This window comes from Fusarium tjaetaba (assembly GCF_013396195.1).
Source record: "Fusarium tjaetaba strain NRRL 66243 chromosome Unknown NRRL66243_c0000016, whole genome shotgun sequence".
NCBI classification, from domain to species: domain Eukaryota; kingdom Fungi; phylum Ascomycota; class Sordariomycetes; order Hypocreales; family Nectriaceae; genus Fusarium; species Fusarium tjaetaba.
In genome coordinates, this window is record NW_023501212.1 from 66,107 (window position 1) to 89,252 (window position 23,146).

The following is a 23,146-nucleotide window of genomic DNA, read 5'->3' on the forward strand; positions in this document are numbered from 1 at the left end:
ACGCGGAGAACTGCGGGGTATCTCAACACCACTCCCCCAAGATTAGAGTCTGGAAGAGTCCAAAGAACAAGTTCGGTGGCACGTGAAGTGTCATATCATATCCGTCTCCATTGTCTGCGTCTTCCTAATTCGGCGATTGCCAGCTGACTTGTGATGCGGCCTTTGTGAAATGATTTAGCTCCTTCTTTTCTTCTTCAGAACCCATTCTACATTCGCCAGAATAGCCTCGGAGCCGACATGGTAGTGGCAGGAGCAGACCTTGGCATGAGAAGTCGGTTCAAGCTCCTCGATGTTTAGTTGCGTCAAAGTATACAAGTCATGAGCATTCTAGTCTAGAAAAGACATCGTGGGTGACGCGAGATACAGCTAGCCCACCAGATCCAGGGACCTTTCCCAGAACGATCTTCGATCCAAGGTGATAGAGTACTCAATATAGGATAGAAGTCAATTCAGGAATACTCCACAATATGACAAGGCTTTATCTTTCAGTCGGAAGCGTCCAGACTTCAAATATGGCGCGGGCAAAGTCCTTCGCTACCTGCGTATCACATGATTCGCATAATCGCCGGCTTCGAAACTACAAAGCACGCAACGGCATTGTGAAGGACCTCGTCTTCAAGTCTGTTACTCATCAAGAAAATGCCACTCGCATCAACGTTTCTCTTGAACCAAGTGCGGCAGTTTGTGAGGAAGTCATCGCTGCGCCGCTCATAATCTTCTGCCGCTGATGGTCACAGCAAGCCTCTTTGCTATTACAATGCTATATAGCTTTCATTCATCGCCTGAGTCCCGACTTCCTCTTTAAAGCTTCTTATGTTTCTTGGTGGTACGCGTTGCTGTCAGGCAATCCATCATCAGTACTTACGTGCAGGACTGGATCCAGTAACACGAGGACGGTCCTTCGAGGTCGAAGAACAATGAATGGTTCGAGAAATACAAAAGGCCTATTAGAAATTATCTTACGATGGTTAAGTTAATTCTGGGTGCGTCTCGGGCTAAATTCAAGCCACAAGTCTGCATAGCTTACCTTAACACCAGAGGTGTTGAGCCTTTCCGCACCATCGACGAAACGTGATACCCTCACTTTCTAAGAACAAGCACCCAAGGTATGCTTTCACGTGACCACAGCTGGGTATATAATCCCTTCTCCTCGGTCTGACTTCCCTTCCCTTTCTTCTTCCTCTATCCTTCCTTTATCTTGTGCCGCTGGGGTCGTAGTTCACGCACGCCTGTTCGGAATTGTGAGCAACCGCCCCTTTTCAACAAGACCTGCTTGGAATCGTTTGCTGCAACGGCCCTGACCGCCGATGTAATCGCTTGGGAGATTTCATCTTCCAGATCGAGCCATTCCAAGCAGACTTGCGGAATCGTTATCCCACTCTTTCCGTCCTTTCTACTTCCGCCTTTTCTCGAAGATTCAAGCAGAGGTGGTCGGGATTATCCTAGTTTGACACCATTCTCTTGCCTCCAGCCTATAGCAATTCTTAGTGCCGGACTCGCTTCCTCTTACGAAATGGCTAGAGGGCTGAGCAACTCTTGTTCCTCCGATGGCGATGATCATTTCATCAGCGTGATGCGCCTTTTTAACGAAAACAAGGAGCATGTGAATGACCGCAGAATCTCCTTTCCAAGATGGATTGAGAAATACTGCGACTATTCTCATACTAAACACGCACAAGCCGGTGTCCATGATCTGAGCGATCCTAATCTTGAGGTTCAGAGGAAGATGGGTATCTTGAGCAACAAGGTGTGGACTGTTGAAATGAAGGATCCCAATCAACTCGCTCAGTACTGCGCCTTCAAGACCATCAGGGACCTCAGCTCTTATGTTGATGTCATTGGTAAGCTTGCACCTCTTTATCATCACCTCATGCTCATTGTTCTTCTGCAGTTCCAGACATTGTTTACCAAGCTGCCTTTGTTACGCAGAACTACTTCCTGGTGCCTCAATCCTACTTCAACAGAAACGACGTTGGAAGTTCCTCGCAGGTTTAGAAGACCAAGCGTGAAGCGAGTCAAGCCGACCGAGACTTTCAGAATCTCATTGAACCGCTCAACACACAATTTCGCGACTACCAAAGGCAGCTTCGATACGAAAATCGCATGATGGACATTGATGTTATGGACCCAATGAAAGTTTTGAGGGCTTTCCATAGCGATGGAAAGGTTCGGCGGTTCATCAATGATGTCGCAAAGCTTTGCACGAAGCCCACCTTCATCCCAGTGCTCAACCAAACCGTTTCTACGCCTGGCGAGCCGGGCAAGATCTCGCCTTGCGCGTTTATCCTAGCACATGCTGTTCAGATACTTCTTTTCGCCCCTCAGGATTGGGACTCCGGTCGTGTCTACACCAGAGATCAAGGGGCCTACGCTCATCGATTTCCAACCCCTGAAACGATTGGAGGTGGGACAACACCCGCTGTCGCTGGACCCTTCTCTATGGAAGACCTCCACCGCGCGGTTTTGTTGTTCTACTACTTGCTCAAACGACGAAGTGCTTCGAAATGGATTACTAGGACTGCCCCTCAAAGTTCATCTAATGCCGAGTTTCCAGGTTATCACTGTCCCGCCTCCCCAACAATGAATCAAGACCAATTTGAAGTTGCTCCTGCGCCACTGTCAAATGAGGAGCCTGCCAACCTTATGGCTAAACCCCAACCTGACCAGCCGGCGACTTTGGCGGATGCGGATGCACCTGAAGCTCTCGATGAACCGCAGCCGATCAGAGGGCTCAACACGATCAAGATCAACACAATGTTCATAGAGTCTGCGACAACCACGCGCCCAAGACGAAGTGTCGCCGAGCGCCAGAGAAAGCTGCGTAAACCTGAAATGCATCCACTTCTTGAATGGGAGCTCAAGGCTGAAGTCGCTTGCGCCAAGGAACTTCATGCCCAGCCGGACTTCGACAAGCTCTTCGCGAGATCTCGTGAGACCGAAACGCGAGTCGCCTTCTCCCTCGAAGGGCCCGGTATTGCCGCCTTGTTGGTAGACTGTAAGTGTGCTTCTTGTATGATCACATTCCAGTGGCTGATTCAAACACTCTTGCTTGGAATTGTGTGCTTGCTTTCGCTTGACATGTTGCTAACCCGCTGTGGATTTAGCGAGGCCAGGTACTGGTGATATCTCACCTACTATTATCATTGAAGAATACGACTTCCGCGATGAAAACCCCACTGCTTGTCTTGTTGCAGAGATCAAACCCAAAGTTTCGGGACAGCTGTACAACCAGACAGATAAAGAGATGCTAGAACACCGCAAGGCACTCTTGGCCTGCTTCGATTGGCGCAATAACTCCGGTCTGAAATCTAGCACGCCTTTCTTCCCCGGGACTCCCAGCAATGCAAAGAGTGTCATCGAGAGACTCAGCGATCCGAACGTTCCAAGGTCGCAGATTGAGGACGATACCAACCCCGACGTGATCACAACGGTGAATTTGTACGACACTGTCTGCGATGATGAAAGCTGTGGTGTTGATCTGTTCTACATGCAGAACCAACTGGATAGGAGTGTCAAAGCGCTGGGCAGCAGGGATATCGCCATCGGCTGGCTTGTCTACCAAAGTCCCATCATGACGAGAGCTCTAGATTTGGCTATCAAGTACTGCAAGGACAACAAGGAGCGACTTATTGTGTATGTCGAAGACTCGTGGATCCAGTGGTAAGTTGCACACCATCACTCCCATCCCAGCAGGCTTGCTCGGCATCGCGTAGCAGATTGACTGACATCCCATAGCGTTCTTGTTGGCCTGTTCGTCACGGCTGGATTCGATGTCGGCACTGTCCGCACTTCGGATGGGCCGGCTGAGACTGATCGTATCATCCGAGAATGGAACAGCCCTCAGTCTGGCCTGGAGATCTTCGTGGCCAATGTCTACGCCAAGGTGATGCATGCGGATATGCAAAAGTGCTGCTGCAAAGCTCTGATTCTGGATTGGCCGCTTGAGCCAGAACGCCTTCTTCAGACTATAAACCACATGGTCAAGAACAGACTGAACCGCAGGGAACCAGCAATGGTTCACATGCTCAAGCTTCGCTGGAGTCACCATGATGAAGTCGAGAGGATTTGCTGCACCAAATGGGCAATGCAGCTGTCCAGGGACATCAACCTGCCTGAATGGATGACAGGTGCAGTCCGTGAGGTTTGTATCTTTGAGATGATCAAAACTGCGTGGCACCAGGAGTTCAACCGCTATTCTTGGGTAGTCATGCACGACATGGGAGGGCGAAACTACGACGGGTCCCTCATATCATATTCCGATGATATAGTCCCTCGCCTCGGTCATGTCTTCTCCATTGCAGCCAAGCTGATTCTCAACTTCCCCCAGGACAAGGAGTTCTGGGCATGTAGTGAAGAGATCCTCGTCGCAGGGTGCTATCGTTTCCTCAAGGTGATTGACGCTGACGTCGGCAAAAAGGGGACTGATAGGCTTGAGGTCAAACTGAGCTACACGCCAGAAAGGTTGAGGGAAAACTGTCTTTCGGCATTCGAGCATGCAATGGGTTTCATAAACCACCAGCTGGAATATGGGTACGGATATGGAGACGAGGGTTATCATGAACGGAATGATCAGTTGCTTCTTGGTGTCGAGGCCAGAGCTCGGGGTGAGGTTAGCGCTTGGCCTGATGACGTGGAGAGTCAGGTTGAAGAACAAGACACCGGCGTTGATGCTGAGATGGATGGAGATGAGGAGCCAGAGCAGGCTGATGAGACTGGCGTGAAGCGCAAGGCTGACGATGATGCTGAGAGTGGCGCGAAGAAGCAGAAGATAAGCGCTGCTTAGGTTGGCTCAGTGAAGTAAGCCGGGTGCGGTCTTGGAAGGGACAGATGAGATTGGGACAGACTTCAATGCGCGATTGCGAATGGGGACTTCCCAAAAACCTTGAGCAAGGAACTTAAAAATTGAAAAGCAACTGATTTTAGATGAATTGAATGAGAGAATATTGATATGTTGTTGTTTACTAATGAGTGAAGTTGAGTTGAGGCTGGACACTTGAGTGAGAGGCCGTTCCAGTGGACGGTAGTGCTGATCCGCTGAACATAGCCGCTGTGCCGTCGTTGTCGGATGTGAACATGCACAAGATGCACATGCGATTGGTTTATCACTTATACCGAACACCACCTCATCAAACCTTCGGATGCAAGACGTCTCCAACAGCCTTAACAATAACTCAACTTATAATATTTATTCAGCGATAAGAGGAGAGTTTTATAATTCCCCATCCTCACTCTCAAGCCAAGACCCATAATCTCAAGCCGGCCCGCACTAACAATTTCCCCCAAGTCCGAACATCCGCGTCTTTCCGCCCTCCCTCACCTCTCGCACATCCGGCTTCCGCACACCGAAAAAGACAATTCACCGATCAACAGAGCATGCAACCCTCAGAACCAGAGCGCTACATCCGCAGCCGCATCGCCAACGCCTGCGACGGCTGCAAATCCCGTAAAGTCAAGTGCGACGGCAAATTACCATGTAGCTACTGCACGCGTCGCCAGAAGCCGCACGACTGCCACTACTCTCCCCAGCGGCGACGTAAAGCGCATTCTGTGCGATCGCCGCAGACTTCGGAGAGGGCGCAGTCGACGAGACATACTACGCCTTCTACACCTGCTGCTGCTGCTGAACCTGTGAGGGAGATTGGAGGGCAGATTGATAGGGATAATGGGGGACAGATTGATGCGGAGGATGAGACGGAGGTCCCGAGGGAGGCGAGGTTGGTTTGCGATGCGCAGGGAAAGTTGATATTCGTCGGTGATTGTGCGCCTCTTTCGTTCTTTCAGAGCGTGAGACAACTCGTTACCACGCGTGTTGGACAGAATGCTTTTGCGCCCCAGTCAAGTCGATATTCAGTTCTTGAAAACGCAACGGCGCATCAGTCGAGACGGATACCGGGTGATAACCGCATACCAATCGTTCATCCAGACGACATCCCCCTCGCAGTATCGAATTACTTATCCATCGCCACCGGCCTCGTGGATCTCTTCGACAATCGACGCCTTCAAGATGATCTCATCCTCTGGGCGAACATGGACCCGAAGCAAGACGACGCTACAACGATTGTCAATTTCCTCGTACTCGCCATCGGGATGAAAATTAATGATGAGGAGCGATCGCAGGATTACTTTGAGTATGCGCGCGATAAAGCGTACTCCAACCTCACCGGCAATCTCAGCGTCTCAACGGTTCAAATGTTTACCCTTATTACACTCTACATGCTGTGCGCATGCCAAATCAACGGGGCTTTTCTCTTCTTCGGAACAGCGGTACGCGCAGCTTACTCGATTGGGATCCACAGAACAGAAGTCAACGCGCGTTTTGGTCCTGATATCCACAGACAGCGTGATCGTCTTTGGAAGAGTATTCGTGTCGTTGATCTGTTTCTGAGTTCATCCATGGGTAGACCGCCTGCTACGTCGGACGTCGACTGCACGGTTCCGTATCAAAGTCCTGATGAGAACGTTGAAGAACCGGTGGATTTACTCAATGCGTCGGTGCAGATATTCTTGGTCCTCGAGGGTGTAGTAACCGAGATTTACTCGCGACGAAAAGTGTCGCTGCAACTTACAGAGGGGATATCACTCCAACTACGAGATTGGTCTTCGCGGTGGTTGAAGCAACTCAAGGATATAGTGGCCAACCCGGAGGCTCAGGACAAAGCGCAGGCGAGTGGTGCGTGTCAGATATTGGCGACGTATTATTACGCTGTCATGCTAGTGTCGAGACCATTTCTCATGTATGAGCTTTGTCGACGACTATCGGATGGTTCGGTGAACTCGAATGGACGATCTGCTTTGACGAGTGGGAAGTCGAAGTTGGCAGATGCTTGTATTGACGCGGCGAGTTTGATGGTTGATCCGATACTGGATCTCATTCAGAAGGGGATTCTTGTTGGACATGTCCCCATTCTTGTGTAAGTCTCCGTTAACATACAACTTGCGATCATTGGTTCTAACTGCTACAGATCATGGCTATTTGCTAGCTCTCTTGTTCTTGGGGTCGGCCTCCTTGGTGGTTTCGGCCGCGTCCTCGAGAAATACACACGCATGGCCATCCACGCTTTGGATCACTGCTCCAAACACGATACCCACGCGGGCCAATACTCCCTCATCGCCCAATCCCTTCTTACAACGGCCCTTGAGTACCTCGAAAAGCGCGAACTCGCCGAACGTCAACGACGAACCGAAAACTCAAGCCAACTCTTTGGACTTATACCATCCGATACAATGGACTCATCACCCACCTTCACAGGCCAATCAATAGCGACACCATCCTCTAGAGGTCGCGAATCACTAGACAGGACATTCCTACAGCATAACGGGTTACAGAATGTCGGATCGCCATTATTCGGCGACTTGGACTCAGCGTTCCTGGGACTAGGTGAGAGTATGATGCAGACACCCGATCCAAGCTACTGGGGCGGACCGCTGGGCAATGAAGCTGACTCGGGGTCGGCTCTGAACTTGTTTGCGCTGTTGGATGCGGGCGGTGGTATTGATCTTACGCATCATCTGTGAAACGTCAACGACGAATCGGTTAGTGCGGAAGTTCGGAGGTGTCAGATAGTCGGATATGTTCCTGATATCAGATCCGACGAGGATTGCGCGTCGTGATGTAAGATAAGAAGATGGCTGGTCTTCGGGTATGGAATGCCATGTCTAGCCGAGAGACGATGATATGCGATAGATCACATGGCTCGATGCCTGGAAAACGCCATCATACAATTTCAATGATGTACAGTCTGCGGATGAGAAAGTGAATCAAGAAGCTGAGATATGAGGAGAACTTCCAGCAAAGGATGATTGCGCACATTAACTGGCGCATCCAAACCCCTGAATAGACATCACTAGACTCCCAAAACATAACCAAAAATCATGCTTCATTAACAATCATTATCTATCTTTTATCTAAGGCAAAGCCGTCCTCAAAATCTGCATAAACTTCCAAACATCCTCAAACCTCGTGTACAGCGGCACAGGCGCCACACGAATAACACCCGGCTTCCTCTTATCACAAATCACCGCATTCTCCTCCAACGCCGCACTAACATTATCCAAGAACCCATCCTTCAACAACACACTAAGCTGCGTGCCCCTCTGCAGCGGATCCCGCGGTGTGATGATACGGAACAGCTCAGCGTCTGAGCTCTCAGCCAAGATCTGATCGAGCAAGTACTCCGCGTACGCTGTAAGCACCAGAGCTTTAGAGCGCAGATCATGCATGGTTGTCTTGTTAAACACGGATAGCGCGCCGGAGAGACTGGCGAGGTCGATGGCGGAGGGGTTGGAGAGCTGGAAGCCGCCTGCGCCGGAGGTGGGGATGAAGTTGTTGTCCATGTTGAAGCGCACGCTCTTGTCGCCGCCGTACCAGCCCATGAGACGGGGGCGGTATGTAGCTTTGCCGGTGGCGTCGTTGAGCTCGACCTTTCCGTGGCGCTCGTGGACGTAAGCGCCTGCGATGGAACCAGGGCCTGCGTTGATGTACTTGTACGTGCACCAGCATGCGAAGTCGACGTTCCAGTCGTGAAGCTTGAGCTCGACGTTTCCAGCTGCGTGGGCGAGATCCCAACCGACCACAATGCCCTTTGCTTGCGCGTAGGCTGTAATGCGGGGAATGTCGAAGAGTTGGCCGGAGTAGTACTGAATACCAGGGAGTAAGAGAAGAGCAGTATCCTCAGCGTGCTCATCAATAGTAGAAAGAATCAAATCCGTAGTAATAATGTGATCCTCATTAGGATGAATCTTAACCATGCTCTTCTCAGGATCAAGGCCGTGCCAAACGACCTGACTCTCAATAGCATAGTGATCACTAGGAAAAGGCTTCCACTCCAGGATAACCTTGTGTCGCTTCTCACTCGGATTATAAAAGCTCGCCATGAGGAGGTGCAGGTTCGCTGTGAGTGTGTTCATGATTACAATCTCATGCGGAGAAGCACCGACGAGATCTGCAGACTTGACGGCGCAGTCCTCAGCGAGGTCCTGCCATGCTGGAAGGGGTGAGTTGTCGAGAGCGCTGAAGTGCCCGTTTACTCCGATGGAAGCCCATGTCTCGAGTTGAGCGTTGAGGTATTCGCGGACTGCTTTTGGTTGAGCGCCGAGAGAGTTGCCGACGAAGTAGAGACATTGTTGATCATCGGCTGCTGAGCCGTTGCCATTGGTATGGCCGTTGCTGTGACCATTGGCAGCGCCAGCTAACACAATTAGTCTAGATCTTTATAAGAGTGTGAATGTACTCACGAATTGAACCGTCGAGGGCTTTCTTCTTGAGGGACTTCTTGGTCGGCAGGACAAACTCATCCCGAAGATGGCTTAGCTTATCCTGCGAGTCCAAATGGCGGGCAAAGTCGAGAGAGTTGGCGTCGCTGGGGAACTTGGCGGGAGCACCACTCCTCAGACGCTCGACGAATCCAGACAGCTCCATTTCAACTAATTAACGAGCAAGTGATAATAAACAGAAAGGGTAGTGTGATGATGTGCTTGAACTCGTATGATCCGTTTGTGAGAGGGGATTGCGAAATCACTTTATGTTCCGTGAAGCCTCCACCAAAATTTTAGCGGAAGCACGGAAGTTTAGCGTCCATCCGCACATCCGCATACCCCGACATCCGCATGGTGGACGTCATTATCCATTTTAGATATAGCGAGATGCAGCGATTGGCCACGCGGACACAACACGGATCGGATGACACTGGCACGGAGACCGGAGACGGAGATGAAGTATACGGAAGACGGAAGTGAGAAAATCAAGAAATAACCCATGGGAATTACAACTGTATTTTAGACTGATGCCTTTTCTGAATTATCTTTCTTTACTATTTCCATCAAGCTTCTCTACATTGCTCTATTTTTAAGAATTAATTAAGCTCAATATGTCGCCACACGCTGTTACGTACCAACTCCCGCGCATCAAGCTCACAGCCGAACTAAAAGAGTTCGCCGTGACGAGCAACGCTTTCTTGCCTGAGTACAGTCCCCTCAAACAATTACCCGATTCTTACTACGAGCCATGGGAGCTTGTTATTCAGCATCTCCCCGCGTTGATCAAGTACTTTGATATAAGACGGGCTGTTGATACGCTTCCTGTGCTGTCGACGGAGAGATTACGCTCTGAGGCAGAGTGGAGGAGGGCGTACTCTATCTTGGCGTTCTTGACGCATGCTTATGTTTGGGGTGGAGAGAAGCCTGCGCAGGTAAGCCAGCTACTCTTATTCAATGGGATATGATGTTAACGATGTTGTTCAGGTTCTTCCCCCGCAAATCACAGTCCCATTCCTCGCTGTGTCTAAACATCTCGAACTCCCTCCCGTCCTCTCATACGCCGCCGCAAACCTATGGAACTTCTCCTCCTCAAGCAACGACTTTACTGATCTCGGCCACCTCGACACTCTCCACACCTTCACCGGCACAGAATCAGAAAAATGGTTCCTCCTCATCAGTGTCGCAATGGAAGCTCGCGCAGGCACCATCATCCCCAAAATGATGGAAGCCCTCGAGGCCGTCAAGACACGCGACTACGACGTTATAATCTCTGCTCTCGAACAGCTCAAGTCATGCATCGACAGCGTTGGCGTTTTGTTAGAGCGCATGTATGAGAAGTGCGATCCTATGACGTTCTACTACAAGATTCGTCCGTTTTTGGCGGGGAGTAAAAACATGGAGGCAGCGGGTCTGCCCAAAGGTGTTTTCTACGACGAAGGTGATGGAAAAGGCGAGTGGCGACATCTTCGTGGTGGGAGTAACGGCCAGAGCTCCCTTATCCAATTCTTCGATGTTGTTCTAGGCGTAGAGCACATAACCAGCGGTAACAACACCGAAAAAGCGGGTGAACGAAGCTATCACGACATAGTAAAAGACTACATGCCCGGTCCTCACCGACGCTTTCTCACACACGTTGCTCGCAAGGGTAGTATCCGCGAGTTAGCATCGCAAACACCCAGCACGCCAGCCCAAGAACGTCTTCAAGCTGCTTTCACGGCTGCGACGGAGGCGCTCACGGTGTTTAGGAACAAGCATATACAGATTGTGACGCGGTATATTATTCTGCCGGCGAGGAGTGGGAGGAAGGATGGGCCGCAGAATCTGGCAAGTAGTTCGTCGAAGAAGAATGGGGAGGAGTTGACGGGGACGGGGGGCACGACGCTGGTGCCGTTTTTGAAGCAGTCGAGGGATGAGACTAGTGAGGCTGGACGGTTGGAGTAATTAATGAGGGACTGTTTGTGGTTATAGAGCATAGCGATAGATGAGCGCGAAAAGCGCGTTTCTTTGATGAATACATTTATGAACATCCACTGCACCTTTTTGATGCACACTTGAACTTGAAGTGAACATATCCACTCAGATGAACACAACTCACTGACATTACTCAAAGAGCCTCACTTCTTTGACAATCTCTTCTTCTAGAAAGATTCCATGCGCCAAGGCCGTAGAATTGTCTTCCGCATACCGCCAAACTCCCCCCGGCATCCATGACTCTCCAACACCAAGACCAACGATCATCATCATCATCATCATCATCAAAAAGTCTATTACCGACCTTGGGGTAACTGTCACCCTCTTACTACCGAGTTTCCACGACCATGTCCCTGGGATTGGGTCTATCATTACCCGACTCTCTCACACACCGATAATTCCCGTTGTTGAGCCCCGTCGAAAAGTCTGAACCTCAACTCCATATTTCCCCAATGACCAAAACCCCCACGCGTTTTCCCCACGGGCAGGAAATTTTAAAATGCTGCTGCCTTGCGAGTCAGTCGGTTTTCAGTAGTGATCCCGGGCCATTTACCGTAGAGATGCACGGGTTTTAGCATTCGGGCCTTTTTTTTGGCTGTTGTCGGGGTTTGCACGGGCTTTGGGTTGGCGAGTTCCCCTCACTTGCCTCTGGTTGTTTTTGCGGAGTCTCCGCATTCTCTCCAACGTTGCAATGTTTGGAGGCATGTGGAGGACAGAATTGAGTGATGGGCTACACTTGTTGGAGCTGTCACCACAACGCCCTATTAATTCTTGAGTCTTTAATACTCCCTGTACTGCCAATCAGCATGTTCTTGGACTCATTTGTATCTTATTTGTATTATTCACCTCTCCTGCAGAATTATCGCTGTCCCCTGAGTGCCCATCTCTATCACCCTTTTCTGTTCCCCTTCCGTCTCCTCTCCAAAAAGCAAAGATCTACACTCCCAACTCCACCATCACAAACCATTGGGTCCTTGCACATCCAGTGTGACACTCAAATTTGCAACCAGAAAATCCTGCCTCAAGCGAGGGCGACTGTCAACCTCTGGGGAACCCGTGATAGTCGCCTAATCAGGCTTAAACCCACGCGGATAAACCCTTACCTCTTCCCCATATTCTCCATACTCTCAGCACTCAACTCCCTCTTCTCCGCGCTACACCATACTTGCTGCTCGATGATGTAACCCGTGTCACACTCAGCCGGTATTTTGCCAGCCGTTCATTTCTTAAAAAGGTTCATCATGCCCAGATAGGTCAGTCTCCTCCCCTCTCAGGTGTTGTCGTTTGCGTGAGACTGGTAGCTCACTGTTCTTCTTCCCTTCTAGCTACCTACACCCACCCAAGTCTCGTCATCATCATGGCAGACCACGCAAAGCCAGACGACCACGTCGCCTCGGCCAAGCTCAGCGTCGAGTCGCACCCCGAATCCCGCACCGCCGCCGCCGCCTTGGCCATGGACTCGCAGCACCGCCAGGCCGTCGAGAAGAGCATGAAGCGCAAGCTCGACACGCGCTGCGCGCTCTTCGTGCTCATCTACATCATGAACTACCTCGACCGCAACAACATGGCCGCCGCGCGCCTCAAGGGCCTGCAGGAGGACCTGAACCTCAGCTACAACCAGTACGCGACATGCCTGAGCATCCTGTACGTCGGGTATATCCTCATGCAGGTGCCCTCCAACATGTTCATCAACCGCATCCAGCGCCCGTCGCTGTACATCTCTGCGGCCATGTTGCTCTGGGGTCTCATCTCCACGCTGTCGGGCAGTGTGCACAATTTCGCTGGCATGGTCTGCATTCGGTTCTTCCTTGGTTTCGTGGAAGCTGCATTCTTACCTGGTGCTCTGTTGATTCTGTCAAAGTGGTACACGCGTCGGGAATTGACCAAGCGCAATGCCATCTTGTTCTGCGGCAACCTCATCTCCAACGCCTTCTCCGCGCTCGTCGGCGCAGGCGTGCTGTCCAACATGCAGGGCGTTCTGGGCCACGCAGCATGGCGCTGGCTGTTCTGGATCGAGGGCGCAATCACAATGAGCATCGCTATCTCTGCTGCGTTTATTCTTCCCGATCTGCCGCATAACTCGCGGGGCTTTACGGAGGAGGAGCGACAGGTTGCGCAGTTGCGTATGATTGAGGATGTCGGCGAGGCAGATGAGGATTCTGCTGAGGAGAGCGCTTTCTACGGTCTTAAGCTTGCGGTCAAGGATCTCAAGATCTACATCATGATGCTGACCTTTGCTGCTTATGTCGTTGGTCTTTCGTTCAATGCTTTCTTCGTAAGTCAATTGGTGTCCATCGCATGCGCGTCGCTAACAATTGAACAGCCCAGTTTGACAGAGACTCTTGGCTTTGGATACGTGCCTACTCTGCTTATGAGCGCTCCTCCGTGGGTGTTCTCTTGTATCGTGTCGGTCATCAATGCCTGGCACTCGGACAGAACCCAAGAAAAGGTCAGTTCAATCGCCCATCACGTCGCGCAATTATACTAACAACAACTCAGTTCTGGCACATCGTCGGCCCAATCGGCATCGGCACAACCGGCTTCATCATCAGCATGGCGACCGAGAACGTCGCAGCGCGCTACCTCGCCCTCTTCCTCCAAGCAGCATCCTACGCGGGCTTCATCGTCTTCTACTCGTGGATCAGCTCCTCCTTCCCCCGACCACCCGCCAAGCGCGCCGTCGCCATCGCCATGATCAACGCCTTCAGCCAGCTGGGCAACGTCGCGGGCTCGTACGTCTGGGACCTCAAGGAGAACGGGTACCGCAAGAGCTACGGCATCGTGCTGTCCATGTTTGGCGTCACGGTGGTGGGGTGCTACATCTTCAGGCTGGTGCTGATCGACCTCAACAAGAAGCTCGAGAGGGGAGAGGCCGCTTGGGAGACGCGCCGGGATGTGGCTGCGCATACGGCGGCCGTCGAGGTCATGGACAGCCCCGACGAGGCTTTGAGGATGAAGCGGGATTTCCGATACCTCATTTAAAAGCGGCGACGTCTGGGCACGTCTGGGCATACGTGCATGCGCATGCATCAAGGGTTATATTAGACTCAATGTAAATAAGACACATTTTTGTATGATGCTCTGCATGTCCAATTGAATGTTGTTTGGGTGATGTTCTCAACAAGTGGCTTCATGTATTCTGCAACCCCTCATTTCCAACATTTTCCATTCTCCGTCTCGGTGTGATAAGCATTACATGAACAATCAACAACGGTCAAAATTGATGACTCTAGTATTGATGATACGCGATAAGCATTACTCAGTATTATTTATCCCTCTTGTCTTTGTTAAGTCAGCATTTGGTGATGCTAACTCATCATCGCGATTTCAATCTAGGGTAGCTTTTCTCTGTCGGACCGGGTGCAATTTAATCGCCTGACACGGAACACGTTGACGCGTGCTCAGCCAATCCAACAAGGTACTGTCCTCTCAAGCTAAACCGGATGGGGAGCGGTGAAGCCGGGCGTTCTGCGGGGGTGCTCGCTCTAAGCAAGGAAGAGGGAGAGAGGGGAGCTTGAGACGGGAGAATGACGCTCGGTTTATCCACTCTCAACTCCATCCGACTCTATTCTCGGTGGTATTTGGCAAGATATAAGATTCAATTATGGATCAATGATGAAAGAATCCGTCTACTGATTCAGTTGCTGTTGCAATTGACTGTTATTACTCTCCAGAGGGGTTGGTATTCACCCCGCCTCGCTGTGTATGTACGTCCACGTCTCACCAGTGAAGACAAAGTCCAATTGGTTTAAAAAATCATCACACAAGACAGTTCACATGGGGGTTCATGCGTCTGTCCCACCGAGACTTGTCCTCTGCCTAACTAAGCATGTGCTCAGCCCAACAGACTTTGACTCTGTTACCCCTCGACGCGTCTTTTCCAACACGGTTGCAGCGACAATGGAGGGGCTACAACCCATTGAGAGTCTGATAGTGGATACTCTTCTCTTTGTAATCGCCGATGCCCCTCGTTCTTGGTGTCTCTAGCGTATTGTAGCTCGAGAAGCACTCTCGCACTGCATGGTCTCTCTGCTTCCATGACATCACTGGACCCATGCCCCTCCATCCATTAGCTACAGCTCAGCTCCTTGGGGGCTTGCTGCTTTTATTTTCGGGACCACGCCATGATCTGAGTAGACACTCAATGCCGTACAAATAGTCTAGCATCCTCCCATCCCATTTCCCCTCTTCCCCTCCATCCATCTATCCCTCTTCTATTTTTTTTAATACCCAACACACTTATCACCGTCACAATGGTTCAGCAAATCCCCAAGGCCAACCACATCCTCGACCTCCTCAGCCTCAAGGGCAAGGTCGTCGTCGTCACCGGCGCCTCCGGACCCCGCGGCATGGGCATCGAGGCTGCCCGCGGCGCTGCTGAGATGGGCGCCGACGTCGCCATCACCTACGCTTCCCGCAAGGAGGGCGCCGACAAGAACGTCGAGGAGCTCACCAAGGAGTACGGCGTCAAGGCCAAGGCCTACAAGCTCAATGCTGCCGACTACAACGACGTTGAGCGATTTGTCGGAGAGGTTGTCAAGGACTTTGGCAAGATTGATGGCTTTGTTGCCAAGTAAGTACCCCATTCTATACATACATACCTAGTCAATTGAGCTCGTGCTAACTTGTCCAGCGCCGGTGCTACCGCCAACGCTGGTGTCGTCGACGGCTCTGCTGCCGACTGGGACCACGTTATCCAGATCGACCTCAACGGCACCGCCTACTGCGCCAAGGCCGTCGGCGCCCTCTTCAAGAAGCAGGGCCACGGCTCCTTCGTCATCACCGCCTCCATGTCCGGCCACATCGCCAACTTCCCCCAAGAGCAGACCTCTTACAACGTGGCCAAGGCCGGCTGCATCCACATGGCGCGATCTCTCGCCAACGAGTGGCGCGATTTCGCCCGTGTCAACAGCATCTCCCCCGGATACATCGACACTGGCCTCTCCGACTTCATCGACGCTGAGACCCAGGAGCTCTGGAGGAGCATGATCCCCATGGGCCGCAACGGCGATGCCAAGGAGCTCAAGGCTGCGTATGTGTACTTCTTGTCTGATGCTAGCACTTACACTACTGGCTCTGACCTTGTCATTGACGGTGGATACACTTGCCGATAAATGGCTCATATATCTTAATGATGTTGACGATACCAAACAAAATAAATAAAGGAAGAAACATTTAATAAATGACACAATTATCAATCAACTGTGGATCTGTTCCTGGCGTGCATGTGCTTGCAGTAGCGAGTAACGAACGGCCTTATCAGATGGCGCTAGAAAATTCACCGACGTGAAGAACCCACTTGACACTTCACGATGCCTGCTAGTCTAGTCGATCACGGCTGTCATCTCGATGACTACATCTCGATTCATGTCAATCCCATTCTTAATATCTTACAGCGAATCATTACTATACTTATCTTACACTTGGATATCTCCATCGCTTGTAAAACTGACCGTCGCATACGACTTGCTGTCTTTTCTCCCGCCTTTTGTCGATGATGTTGTCCCAACTCTTGTCGCAGATGAAGCCGTCGTACAAGTATTCGCCGTCAAGAGTCCGCCTTCATCGTTCAGTTCAATGGCCTGCGAGTCTCCCACCGTAATAGTTGCAAGCGATCGATCGACGAATATTTTTCTGCTGTTTTGTCGCGGCTCGGTGCCCTTCCTTGCTCTGTATCGCGATATTATATGCCTCACTAGATGCCGAATGTGCGGCATGCAAGCAACCATGACGCCGACCGATATCTCCACGTTTGAACAGATGAAGGCTGATTGTGCGTGTGCGACTGGTCAACATGTTAGCTCGTGCTGAACAATTGGCTGGAAGAATTTACCCGTCAAGTCCTGAGAAAGTAGAAAAGCTACAAGTTCGCGAACTCGAATCGCAGCGACAATTGTAAGACTATACTGTTAGCAATAAATCATATGCATCCGAGCAACACTTACAATATCCCAACGCTGAACATGCTAATCACACCGAGTTTCTTCTTCAACTTCAACCCCATCCCCCAGAGCTGCGTCATGGGCAGAATGAGCATCCAGATATCCAGCACCAGATTTATCCCCGCAAGCGGCAGAGTGAAATTAGTGAACCCCGTCAGAATAAGATGCCCCTTCTTCTGCTGCCACCCGTTCCAGAATAGTGAGAATGGCTGGGTCTGGAAGAAGACAAAGATGAAGAATCCTACCCAGATCAGAGCGTTGAAGACCATGGTGCACTTGACTACAATTCTGAATTTGTGGTCGGGGAAGATTCGGAGGAAGAAGCATAGGATGGCTGCTTTGACGAGGACTAGTGCTGTCAAGTACAGAACTTCGATGACGATGAATAACTGAGAGCGATATTAGTTTGGCCGTCAAGTTTCAGCGATCATGTCTCAGTCTAACTTTGAAGATCAGTATGATCTGCTTATCGGTTATATACCACATGTCAAGACCAAGTCCCAACGCAAGCACTGAAAGATTCAAGTCAACAAACTAGCTCTCAAGATAGGGGCACAAAAAGTACTTACTGACTTGCAGCACGATATAGTACGGAATCATAACGGCCTACGCCTGTAAGCACTCATCCAGCATCACAAGATAAAACAAACCTACCACCGATAAAGATATCAGGGTATCGTCAATCCCCCATGTAAGGCCAAGCCGGAATTTCGTTACTATCCTCAAGGCAAAGAAGACGAGCGCAAACGTAAAGACGACGGTACTGTTGACTCGATACGACGTTGTATAGTTGGTCGGCGGGATCCCGCATGCAGCCGACGACTCTTTGATGAAGTCTTTCTAAAAGTTAGCAACCCTGAGCCCATGCTTCTTGGAACCACGCACCAATGGTCTGTCTCATAGAGCACTTCACCATCAAGCAAATACCCATCGCCTTGGCAAACGGCTTGCTACTACACATCGCCTCTTGTCCCAACTCTGCATATTCCTTGTTGCTTAGAAGCTCGGTTAGACACTCGATCTGCTACCCGTCAGCGATAAACCCATCAACAAATAACATCCGTAGTACTAACAGCACATTTCGGTGCATTCGCGAGCATAGATTCAGGAGCCTGAGCCCTCGCCGTACCGTACAGCAGGCATATCGTCCCCGAGATGAGATACCGCCTGCTGAGCGCCATGGTAAAAATTCAGTCAACAAAACACACAAAACGGAGAACAAAGACCGGAGAGGGAGGGTCGCACAGCGTTATAAGCATGCTGTGCAACCCCAAGGATACTTTGTGGCACTTCGGCAGTGGCTTGCATCTGGTGCTGTGAATCGTAGCACAGGTACAACCATCCAATATGTCGGGTCTAGAGCGGATCGGGAATTCCGATGGGGAGCGTGCCGAATACCTGGTTATGCTGAGACATTGACGTTGGTGGAGGTGTTACGCTAGGGCTGAAGGTGAGAATGGGGTGCATTCCTGGGCGTCTCGGCCAGGAACCATCATGACAGACCTCATGGTCACCACTGGTTATCTTCTTCTTATATTCTTTTCTGGCCGTGAAGCAGCTAAATTAGATATATCTTGTAATTTTCTTGCTACTCGTAGATGTGACAATCTTCAGCCTCACAAGCTAAGACCAATGTTTGCCTTAAGCAGTGTAACCATCCCCAACTTCCCCAGGGACGATCACTGAATATGATTGGTTCCCAACACCACGGAAAGCAGCCCAAAGCAAAATTGGAATTCAGGTATCCCACCACGATCTGACAATAGGCGATCTTATCCGCATTTTCTCTAGACACCAGCCACAGCTATTGTCAGGGCAAACAAGGCCCTTGGCTTAACGTCCTTGTGCGACGCTGGAAAGAGGAATTTGTCTGCGCCCAGGAACTAAAAGCTATTGTCGACGCCACGGTGCGGGGGCGATGTGACGAGTCGTTTACCAGGAGGTAGACCCAAGAGATATCTGATAACTTGATCGTCGGGACCGTGGATTTCGATCTTGACGATTGGTTTACGGGGCTTTGTTGGTTGAGTGCTCAGATGCACAGACTTGTTTAAGAAAACGTAAATCGGTGGATGCCCGTTGGAATCAGGCACGTCTGGATAAGCAGACTCTTGGCATAGATTTGATAGTTCCAGACCTCCAGCCAGTCCAGCGCCGATAATTCGTGGGGCAATGCTCATAACCCTAGAGCAACGTATATCAGCGTGCTCGTGACCATTAAAAATGCCAAGAAGATGTTCTCTGCATACTCTCCCGAGCCGTTTCTCAGGATACTAACTGTCAGTTCGTGTCAGACTTGGTTGGTGGCCAGCTACTCTTACTCAGGAACCCGTAAGATGAAGAAGCAGTTGGACTCTTATAACAGGACAATGCCAGTGACCTGTGGCATATCAAATATGAGAAATAGATTGCACAAGGCGAGTTTGTGGCTCAGAATCGAGGTGATTGAAACTTTATAGACGCCACAGTCACACTGAGAGTGGCTCAATGTTGTCACGTTATCAGGGCAGACTGCAGTCTAGTTCTAAATATGTAAAGCAGACAGGAAATAATAAATCTATTCTTACACAGTATACAAATATGAGACTAAACATTGTGTTTCAATAGTGAAGTCTATAAATACAGTATTACAAAACTGCTAAAACTTACCCTAGACTTGCTCCTAATCACTCGGACTATCTTCAGGACTGTTTTGGCAGCGAGCTAATACTCGAAAAATGAGATGTCAGAGGCAAATCAAATAGTTGCGGTACGGATAAACATCGTTTGGATCTAACATGTGAAAAAGCTAAGCATGCGCGATTGACTCCTTTCGAATCTCTCTCATACATATATCATGGCTGTTGAGCTCAGATCAAGACAGCTGGCAATGTGCTCTTTTATTATGAAACTCCAGTGAAGAACGCGCAATAACGGAAGACCTTGCTAAGTTGCTTATAAAGATTTACCAATTCATGAGCATCATTTGCCCAGGTACAATACTATGAGGCTCTGGGTTTATCTTGCTTCGACAGCTTTATGCGCGACAACTCACCTGACTTTATTTGATTGGAGCTGCCTTATCGACTCAATTACATTCGTTCTTATCTTAATCTCATTGAATCTCTTGACAAATGGCTCCTAATTATTCCAACTGTGTCCAGAAGACAGACGTTGTGAAGTTCTGATGAGTTTGGTGAAGAAGAAGGTAAGAGAGCAACTTACTCATCAGTCATCCAAGCATGGGTTGTCCACTCACGGAACAGAACAAAATCACATCATTCACCATCGGCCAGCTCAAACTTCACACATAAAATCTCACGTCATAGTCTCGAGTGGTGAGCAAACAAAGCAAGTAATTTCAAGACCAAAAAGCAGGCTCGTATAGCCATATTTATGGTTCGGCCGAGTCATCAATGGAGCCCTCGGCTTCTCACCATCCGCTTATCCACATTGGCAGTGGTTGAGGACCGGAGGAATACGAGCGCTAACCTCAGCAGAGTCAAGCCTCATTCGTCACTTTAACGGTGGACCTACGCACATGAAACCACCCCCTGTCGATCGCAGCTCTCAAGTCTCCAGAACCAACGAGAACAATTTTGAATTTCTTTGATGAAATGAAATGCAGGAACTTCTGCAATACGGGGAAGATGGTGTTGAGCAGAAAAGAAGGAGGGAGGAGTAAGAAGAAAAAAAGGAGGTGGAGACGCTGGGCAACTCAATTGGGAATGTCACATCAGCATCCTTGGGTCGCACGAGACATGGTCACACTGAGAAATACGGTTTTTTGGGTTGGATATCAAAGTTGTTTGCTATACGGCGGGACGAATCCCATCCGCTGCCTTACTGTAATTTCGCCTGTGTAAAAATAGCCAGATTAAAATGTCAAAAAAGGTTACGAGCTGGGCATTGACAGCTCAAGCTTGGACGATGGACCTCGACAGCCTTACCTTGCCTCCAGCTGACGGCAAAGAAGCGCGGTATCTGAACGTCCGAAGAACAAATTCAATTGAATTTTGGCTTTTCTCCCCTTTTGCGTAACCCGTATTGCCGATATCCTCCATCACACCAGAGAGATCTTCACTGCAGTCTGCAGCCCTCATTTAGCCTTAGACTCAAGACTTCGTATTTATGAATTTAGTTGCATAAAAACGAAGCATCTTGACGTCAACGATTGGATAAAAAAGCCTCATCAACAAACGAACATTCAAGATCTTGGAACCACCAAACTCTCCAACATCTTGGATTTTGAGCCGCTTGGACCGTTACAATAACGGTCCATTTTTATACCTTGATTTTTGGAATGCTACTCCGTAGAAACTGAGGATATACCCGATCGATTTGTCTTCGATTCCCGCATTCCTGTCGGGCAAAACGGTTTCGGCTCCGCTTGTCGCGTGGAGCCAAGACCCAACTGCCAAAAGGTGTCTGTTCCTCGGCAGCAAACTCCGAACCTTGACAAGGAACATGGTACGATGTTGACAACTGTTACCCTGAAGCTTAATAAGATTTCTACTGTGGAATTGAATTTGGCGATGGCGTTATTTTGTGAAATGCCGCCCGCTAGAAGCAGGCAGAATTAATCTGCCGAATGGTAGCATCTGCGCCAGACCGCCGGCGTTTATGTACGGAGAGATTTGTTGTTCACAATTGAACAACTCACCTTGTATGCAAGCGCCAGCCGAGTGATACTGTACGTGAATGCAGGAACAGGGATGCACAGACTCCAATGGGCTTTATCGGTAATAAGAAAATACCGTATTGGACGGTTAGAAGAGCGCCTCAAGGCACGGAGTACTCAATGGAAAAGGAGTTCTCAACAGCCAAGCAAGGCCATCGTGTAGTCGAGCAAGGATATCAATCGTAACTTTCCCACCATTCTCTCGGCATCGTCTTGTCATCAAGCGACTATGATTACCAAACAAGGATTAAACGGAACTCGCCTCCAAATGCTACCTTGATCATCCAGAGTGGATTTTGCCTGATGCTACCCATTGACAACAGCATCAACAAAACACATCGTTTGGCTGACATACTCCAAGACACAGCATCTTCTCCACTGTATTTTCATGCAACAACCCCTTCACAACAATCCCTTTGTTCTGCTGGCCAACCTCGAGATTCAGTGCGAGATTTTTAGTGGCAGATTTTTAGTGGCAGAGTGGGGAGATAAGCAGCGATCTACAGGGAACCTTTTCCCTCTCCCTCGTGTATGTAATGTAGGTAGGGGCGTCGGCCGTGTGCCAAGGGCAGCAGTTTTTTGTATACGAGAGCCCCACGAATCAACCAGAAGACGGCGGACACTTGGCCAGGCAACATGGCAGGGGGTGCAGATCACCCAAAAAGTCTCCCCCTCATCAGTGAATTGGCAGGTAAGGAGTCAAGGGAGTACCGGCACGGCAGACCACTGAGACAGCACTACAGCCCGCGTCAGATCATAAACCAGCCCAAGAGCTAACGCAGGTCGTTGGTCAAACGTTAGTTTACCCCGCAGGCTGACTCCATTGAGACAAGTTGACTCGAATATTTACGGGTAATACGGTTCCTGTGCCTGAAAGGTTGTACTAAACCAAGCGGCGTGTTTTGATTAACTTTATCTAAAAAAAAAACGGCGAAACGCTCTGGTAGCCTATCGGACTCCCCCTTGAGCGGTTACCAAACGTTTCTGCCCTTTGCTTGCACCGTGCACCAACCGTAATAGACGAACACGATGGGCGCGCTCCGTCACATCCGAACTTGTTCATACGGTCGCAGTCAACATCGTGATCTCGAGCATGGATGTAATTTATTATGGATCCCTGTGAGCCGCCCGCATAGGAGAGGGTTCCACCGTACACCTTTACCCAACCAACCTTTTCTTTCCTGCCGTTTATTACATCACGTTGCCGGGATGAACTATGGAGAAGGAGCCCGTATTTTCCTTCTGGCCCTACAGTTGGGCCGATAGGACACGAGGGAGCCAAGATGATAAGATCCTGGGGTGTTTTATGTCAAGGGGG

The 23,146-nt window shown here is 50.0% G+C and overlaps 7 protein-coding genes across 7 annotated transcripts; 5 read left to right on the plus strand and 2 right to left on the minus strand.

Moving 5' to 3' along the window:
• Positions 1 to 1,513: 1,513 nt before the first annotated feature.
• Positions 1,514 to 4,783, plus strand: FTJAE_637 (uncharacterized protein; the record flags this gene model as incomplete). The annotated part of the gene is made up of 5 exons (XM_037352974.1): positions 1,514 to 1,841; positions 1,892 to 1,989; positions 2,038 to 2,995; positions 3,105 to 3,660; positions 3,736 to 4,783. The coding sequence occupies 5 exons, from the start codon at positions 1,514 to 1,516 to the stop codon at positions 4,781 to 4,783; spliced, it is 2,988 nt and encodes a 995-aa protein (XP_037212264.1).
• Positions 4,784 to 5,373: 590 nt separating this feature from the next.
• FTJAE_638 (positive regulator of PUT (proline utilization)) lies at positions 5,374 to 7,515 on the plus strand (the record flags this gene model as incomplete). Its single annotated transcript, XM_037352985.1, has 2 exons — positions 5,374 to 6,911; positions 6,963 to 7,515. The coding sequence occupies 2 exons, from the start codon at positions 5,374 to 5,376 to the stop codon at positions 7,513 to 7,515; spliced, it is 2,091 nt and encodes a 696-aa protein (XP_037212265.1).
• Positions 7,516 to 7,905: 390 nt separating this feature from the next.
• Positions 7,906 to 9,418, minus strand: FTJAE_639 (kynureninase 2; the record flags this gene model as incomplete). Its single annotated transcript, XM_037352996.1, has 2 exons — positions 7,906 to 9,188; positions 9,235 to 9,418. The coding sequence occupies 2 exons, from the start codon at positions 9,416 to 9,418 to the stop codon at positions 7,906 to 7,908; spliced, it is 1,467 nt and encodes a 488-aa protein (XP_037212266.1).
• Positions 9,419 to 9,866: 448 nt separating this feature from the next.
• On the plus strand, positions 9,867 to 11,196 carry FTJAE_640 (indoleamine 2 3-dioxygenase; the record flags this gene model as incomplete). The annotated part of the gene is made up of 2 exons (XM_037353008.1): positions 9,867 to 10,187; positions 10,240 to 11,196. 2 exons carry the CDS (start codon positions 9,867 to 9,869, stop codon positions 11,194 to 11,196), a joined length of 1,278 nt encoding a protein of 425 aa, XP_037212267.1.
• Positions 11,197 to 12,583: 1,387 nt separating this feature from the next.
• On the plus strand, positions 12,584 to 14,208 carry FTJAE_641 (uncharacterized protein; the record flags this gene model as incomplete). Its single annotated transcript, XM_037353019.1, has 3 exons — positions 12,584 to 13,501; positions 13,550 to 13,675; positions 13,726 to 14,208. The coding sequence occupies 3 exons, from the start codon at positions 12,584 to 12,586 to the stop codon at positions 14,206 to 14,208; spliced, it is 1,527 nt and encodes a 508-aa protein (XP_037212268.1).
• A 1,271-nt stretch (positions 14,209 to 15,479) lies between these two features.
• Positions 15,480 to 16,340, plus strand: FTJAE_642 (oxidoreductase; the record flags this gene model as incomplete). The annotated part of the gene is made up of 2 exons (XM_037353030.1): positions 15,480 to 15,799; positions 15,860 to 16,340. 2 exons carry the CDS (start codon positions 15,480 to 15,482, stop codon positions 16,338 to 16,340), a joined length of 801 nt encoding a protein of 266 aa, XP_037212269.1.
• Positions 16,341 to 17,086: 746 nt separating this feature from the next.
• On the minus strand, positions 17,087 to 17,768 carry FTJAE_643 (uncharacterized protein; the record flags this gene model as incomplete). Its single annotated transcript, XM_037353041.1, has 4 exons — positions 17,087 to 17,132; positions 17,172 to 17,557; positions 17,613 to 17,680; positions 17,738 to 17,768. The coding sequence occupies 4 exons, from the start codon at positions 17,766 to 17,768 to the stop codon at positions 17,087 to 17,089; spliced, it is 531 nt and encodes a 176-aa protein (XP_037212270.1).
• Positions 17,769 to 23,146: the final 5,378 nt, after the last annotated feature.